Source organism: Chrysochloris asiatica, unplaced genomic scaffold (assembly GCF_000296735.1).
Source record: "Chrysochloris asiatica unplaced genomic scaffold, ChrAsi1.0 scaffold00172, whole genome shotgun sequence".
Taxonomy (NCBI): domain Eukaryota; kingdom Metazoa; phylum Chordata; class Mammalia; order Afrosoricida; family Chrysochloridae; genus Chrysochloris; species Chrysochloris asiatica.
The window spans coordinates 6932333-6939218 of NW_006408690.1; the positions used below are offsets into that span (position 1 = coordinate 6932333).

The 6886-nt window shown below is 38.6% G+C and overlaps 1 protein-coding gene across 1 annotated transcript in view; it reads left to right on the forward strand.

Annotated features, from left to right (window-relative positions):
* Positions 1-6886, forward strand: part of LOC102812718 (lysozyme-like protein 1-like) — a 22791-nt gene that overhangs the window by 4153 nt on the left and 11752 nt on the right. Inside the window, exons 2-3 of the mRNA XM_006871682.1 lie at positions 2424-2590; positions 3340-3498. Coding sequence (XP_006871744.1) covers positions 2452-2590; positions 3340-3498 — 298 coding nt within the window. The 5' untranslated portion in view covers positions 2424-2451. The remainder of the gene's footprint in view (positions 1-2423; positions 2591-3339; positions 3499-6886) is intronic.

Sequence of the window (6886 nt, forward strand, 5' to 3'; positions counted from 1 at the left end):
CAAATATCAAAATACTACAATGCATTTTCTCAGACCAAAATGCTATCAAATTAGAAATCAACAATAGGAACACCAAGGAAATCAAGTCAAATACATGGAAACTGAATAACACCCTGCTGAATAGCGACTGGGTAGTAAAAGAAATTAAGCATGAACTCACAAAGTTCCTAGAAACAAATGAGAATGAAAACACAATTTAACAAAATCTTTGGGATACGGCGAAAGCTAGGATAGCTTAAGCAGTTCTGAGAGGACAATATATTCCAAAAAATGCACACATCCAAATAGAAGAAAGAGTCAAAATTAACACAGCATCTACAACAATTAGAAACAGACCACCAGAGGGAACCTACAGCCATCAAAAGAAAAGAAATAATAAAGATTAGAGCAGAAATAAATGAGATAGAAAACAGAAAAAATATAGAAAGATTCAACAGGACAAGAAGCTGGTTCTTTGAAAGGATTAACAAAATTGACAGACCATTGGCAAACCTAACAAAAGAAAAGAAGAAGACACAAATAACATGCATTAGAAAGCACATGGGTGATGTCACAAAGGACCCAAAGGAAATCAAAAGGATAATAACATAATAATATGAAGAGTGGTACTCCAACAAATTTGAAAACTTAGAAGAGATGAATACATTTTTAGAAACCTATACATACACAGACTGTAGTAGAAAACCTGAACAAACTCATAACAAAAGAAGAAATTGATCAGGTCATCAAAAGACTCCCAACAAAAACAAGTCCAGGCCCAGATGGCTTCATTGTTGAATTCTACCAAACATTCAGGGAAGAACTGTCACCAATTCTACTCAAATTATTCCAAAAGATAGAGGAGGATGGAAAACTTCCCAATACATTTTATGAAGGAAGCATATCCGTCATATCAAAGCCAGGAAAGGACATCACTAAGAAAGAAAATTATAGACCAGTAACCCTTATGAACATACATGTAAAAATTCTCAACAAAATCCTAGCCAACAGAATCCAGTAGCACATCAAAATGATAATATATCATGATCAAGTGAGATTCATATCAGGGATGCAAGGATAGTTCAACATTAGAAAAAACAATCAATGTTATCCACCATATAAAAAAGAAAGAGGAAAAGAACCACATGATCATATTGATTGATGCAGAAAAGGCATTTGACAAAATCCAACATCCATTCCTTATAAAAACATTTAACAAAATAGGAATTGAAGAGAAATTCCTCAACATAATTAAGAGCATATATACAAAACCAACAGTCTACATTACTCTCAATGGAGAGAAACTGAAAACCTTCCCTATGCGAACAGGAACCAGACAAGGATGCTCTTTGTCACCACTCTTATTCAATATTGTGCTGGAATTCTTAGCACGAGTTACATGGCAAGACAGGGAAATTAAAGGCATCCAAGTTGGAAAAAAGGAAGCAAAACTCTCTCTATTCACAGACAATATGATCGTACATAGAAAAAAACAAAGATTCATTGGAAGATTCAGCAAAATGGCAGGATATAAGATCAACATCAAAAAAATCATTTGGATTCCTCTATACCAACAAGGGCAGCACTGAAAAGGACACTAGGAAAGAAATACCATTTATAATAGCTGCTCAAAGGATGAAATATTAGGAATAAATGTAACCAGAGAAACAAAGGACCTATATAAAGAAAACTACAAAACACTACTATAAGAAACCAAAAGAGACTTACAAAAATGGAAGAATATACCATGCTCCTGGATATGAAGACTTAACATTGTGAAAATGTCAATACCGCCCAAAGCAATATACACATATAATGAAATCCCAATCCAGATTCCAACAACATTCGTCAAAGAGATGGAAAAAACAATTACAAACTTTATATGGAAAGGAAAGAAACCCAGGATAACCAAAGCACCGCTTAAGAAGAATAAAGTTGGAAAACTCTCACTCCCTGACTTCAAAATGTATTACACGGCTACAGTGGTCAAAACAGCCTGGCACTAGATACATAGATCAATGGAACAGAATTGAGAATCCAGAAATTAAACCCATTCACATACAACAAACTGATTTTTGCAAAGTACCTAAATATATTGCATGGGGAGCTGATAGTCTCTTCAACAGATGGTGCTGGCACAACTGGAAAATGATATGCAAAAGATTGAAACAAGACCTTTACCTCACACCTCATACAAAAACCAACTCAGCATGGATTAAAGACCTAAATGTGAATCCCAAAATTATGAAGGCCATCAATGAAAACATAGGGACAAATGTGAGGGCACTAATTCAGGGAATACACAGACTACCAAACATTTTGCAAACTACACAAACAAAAGTAGACAAAATAGATGATTGGGACATTCTAAAAATTAAAAACTTATGTTCATCAAAAGACTGTGGAACAAAGTGGTGTTGGCTGACCTTTCTCCTTATGTTTGACAGATTCTGCCTCAAACAGGCCTTGGGGATGAAGGCTGTCGGCGTCCTGGCCCTGATAGTTTGTACGGCCATAGTCATCGAGTCCAAAGTGTACACTCGCTGTAAACTGGCAAAAATATTTTCGAGGGCTGGCCTGGACAATTACCGGGGCTTTAGCCTTGGAAACTGTGAGATTTCTTCTTTCTCATTCTCTTTCTTCCCTTTATCTCTCCCTAAGGCAGTGAATGCCCATCCACACTCCCTTTTACTGTTCCCAGCTTTTCCATTCTCTGCCCAACCACAAATTCACATGTTCTCCTCAATTGCTGCTCTCAGGACCCCCTCTCCTTCCTTCCCCAGCCCCTATATTCCCCACACTCCAGGGTCACTATATTAGTAACACCAACAAGGGAAGGTGGGAACAATACCACTCCTGGTGGCATTTTCAGGGGGTCGAGGCAGAGACCTGATAGTCTACTTTAGACTAGCTATGGAGTCCCTGGGTGATGCAAATGGTTAACATATTTGACTGCTTACTAAAAGGTTGGAGAGTCAAGTCTATCCAAAAGTGTCTCAGAACAAAGTTCTGACAACCTACTTCTGAAAACCCAGCCACTGATAACCCTACGGAGCACAGTTCTATTTTGATATGTAAAGGGTCACCATGAGTCAGAATCCACAGCAGCTGAATTTTAGGCTGACCACTAACATGTGCAACTTCAGTTTTATGTACCTCCTCTCTATGCATCTATGCATCTCCCTAACTCAATTTCCCACTGTGCCCCACAAGTACACTATCTGCCGTGTCTCACCTGAAGGTCTGTTGGGAGGAAACACTTAGATACCATGTGAAAATGAACTCTCTCCCCTAAAGAACAGAGTTAAAGAAAACACTGCATTTCTTTTGCTGCCATTTGTGGATTTTCACCTTCCCTAGGGATCTGCCTGGCTTACTATGAGAGTCACTACAACACCACGGCTCAGACAGTACTGGAAGATGGAAGCATCGACTATGGCATCTTCCAGATCAACAGTTTCACATGGTGCAGAAGTGGCAAACTGCAGCAGAAGAACCACTGTCATGTTGCTTGCTCAGGTTTGATCTTCCAAAAACTTCATCCTTAGGGATAAAGGCAAAGAAGCTGAAAATGGAATCGCCACCCATTTTCTGCTTTAAAAAAACCTGGGTGTTCAGATTTACCAAGCCAGTAAGTTATTCAACAGTCCCCCAGTATGACATGTGGGGTTGTTGCCTACTTGTCCAAAGTTGACTTATTCTTTCTGGATGGTTTTTATTAAGGCCTCCCTGAAAGCCAGAACATAGGCAAATGCCCTTACTAGCTTTTCATGTAAAGAGACATTTGATATTTTCAATGCAGATAAAGCTATTTGCCAACTGCTTCCCATAAACAAGTCACTCAAAGGATATAGTCTGTGCTTCTTTGTGCAGGAGGAAAATGAGAGTGCTTTGAATAGCACTTTTTGAACAGTAGACATTAGTTTAGAATTCACTTTCAAGTCTTCTGCTTCAATCATTCAAGAAATCTGTGTGCATAGCACTGAGAATAACTTCATCAGATATAACTTCTGCATTGTTGTTGTTAAGTGTGATTGAGTCCATTCTGACTCATAGTGACTCTGTGTAGGATTTCTGAAGAGAGGCTGGTGGGGTTGAACTGCTGATCTTGTACTTAGTAGTCTAGTGCTTATCCTATAGCACCACACAAAACTCCAAATACTGCATTACAAAGCCGTATTCTATTAGGGAAGATTCCAGATGAAGACAGAGTAGGAAGAAAGACTTAGTGATGTTCTTAACAAAAAACAGTCAGTGAAAGCATGATGGAGCACAAATGGTTAGATCTCGTAGTTCATGGACCACCATGACTAGAGGCCAACTGGACCACAGCTAACAAAAACAACAATTAGGGAAGAGAATGTCCTTGTAGTGAGGCTACAAGGCTATGTTTACACAAAGTGTTGAGTAAGTGGCTGTAAATAGGTGTGGGCAAGTACTATGGCTTTAGAGAAAAGAGATACTAATAGGGCCATGAAAAGGTTATGTAGACAAAGAAGTATTTGACCTGGGCTTTGAAGGATGGACTAGATTTGAATATTCAGAAATATACAAGAGTCATTCAAGAAAGGGAACAACAAAAGCAAAAAGATGGGCATGAGAAGTTGTGAAGCATGTACAGGGAGTGGTGAGTGGTGGTGATGGTGTGCCATTGAGTCAGTTCTGACTAATAGCTTACCCTACATAGGATTTCTAAGGCTATAAATGTTTACAGGAGCAGACAGCCTCATCTTTCCCCCAGGAGCCACTGGTGGTTTTGAACTGTTGACCTTGCAGTTAGCAGCCCATTCCACTAGGGCTCCTTGTAACACTAAGTTTTATCTGGAACTAAAGGCATGTGTAAAAGAATAGGAAATGTGGCTGGAAATTAGATTGTTACCTAATTTCAAATGGTCTTACAAGACAGGCTAAGAAGCACATCTTTATTTCTGCCTGCAATAGGCCCAACAGAAGTCAGTTGATTATTCATAGCTTCAGAAATATTAATCTGTACACTGGGTGTGGATCAGATTAAAGAGAAGATTATGTAAACACCACTGCAGCTGTCAATGCAGGAAATAAAAACACCTGTAGTGTGGTCATGGATACAAGATGGAGAAGAGGGGATTGGTGCAAGACAGAACTCAAAAGGAAAGTGGGCAGAACTCAGGAAATGATTGTTTTCTTTATCCCTGTCTAGAATGTAAGCTCCATGAAGGCAGGGAGTTTTGCCTGTTTTGTACACTGATATAGTCTCTGGTAGCATAGTGGTTATAAATCGAGCTGCTAATCTCATGGTCAGCAGTTCAAAACTACCAGCTGTTCCACAGGAGAAAGATGAGGCTTTCTGCTCCCGTAAAGATTTACAGCCTCAGAAACCCTGTATAGGGTTGCTATGAGTCAGAACCGACTCCACGGCACATAACAACAACAACATAGCCTCAGTGTCTAGACTGGTGACTGGCACATTGTATGTGCTCAACAAATATGTGTTCAATAAAGAAATGGCAGGAATGAAGGACCAGGGTGAGGCTGGAGAGCTATTAAATACTTCAATCACAAATTCTTTGGAATATCTCTTTGCCACATAACTAGTGGTGGTAGTGGTGGTTGTGTGCCATCAAATCAGTTCCAACTCAACTCATAGTGACCCTGTACAGTGTTTCCAAGGCTGTTATTCTTTATGAAGGAAGAAAGCCTCATCTTTCTCCTGAGGACCAAATGGTAGATTTGAACTACTGACCTTACAGTTAGCAGCCCAGCTCATAATCCACTACACTACCAGGGATCTTTACATAATCAGTAGATGAAGACAAATTGAGAAAATTAATTCTATGCTTAAAAAATGCTTAAAATGGAACACTTCCTATTTTAGATAGATAGATAGATAGATAGATAGATAGATAGATAGATAGATAGATAGATAGATATACAGAGATACAGAGATACAGAGATAGAAATAGAGATATATAGAGATATAGTTGGTTGGTTGGTTATGTGCTGCGGAGTTGGTTCCAACTCATAGTGACCCTGTACAGGGTTTTCAAGTCTGTAAATCTTTACGGGAGCAGAAAGCCTCATCTTTCTCCCACAGAATAGCTGGTAGTTTCAAACTGCTGACCTTGCGGTTTGCAGCCCGATTCATAACCACTACGCTATATATATTTATTACCATAATGAAAGTTTTAAAGATAACCAGTGGATATGTTTGAAGTGTGAATGACTAAACAATCTGTTAGCTGATGTAGTAAATCATACCTGTGCCTATATGAACACAGGATGCTCACAGCTTCTTGAGGTTGATCACTCAATTGTTGAGAAGCCCTTAAGATGGGATACTTTTCATTGGATCAAAATCTGCACCTTACAACTTTCTTTCATTAATCCTACTTTTTAATTCTGTACTTATTCATAATAAATGTGCTCTATTTTATAAAATGTGTATGTGTGTGTGCAAGGTCTTGGGAAATATATATCTGCAGGAAAATCTTTGAGTCTAGAAACCAAAGTGTTAGATGGTTCCTAGTTAGATATGAGGAAGTACTCAGTAACACTTTCTCAAAATAAAGAGCAAAGGATTTTAGGGACACCTTTAAAATAGAAAACAGGATGTTGGTTGTATAATTTAATCACTCCTCAGAGACTGGTCTCCCTCAGCCTGGGGTCAAAAAGACTTTGATTGTGGAGAAATGTCATCCCCTGTCCCATGTATTACAAAGCTGGGGAGATTTGTTATGGAAATCTGGGAACAAGCTAGTATGTTCTGGTATGTTTACGAAGTACACATGATTTGTATACATATAATATGCATATGCCTCATGCCTATTTCTGATGCTGTACAGTCTTCTCACTACCATGCAAAATTGTATTCCCCAAACTCCTTGCTACCCACTCCAAACAATCTGGACAGTATATATATATATATATA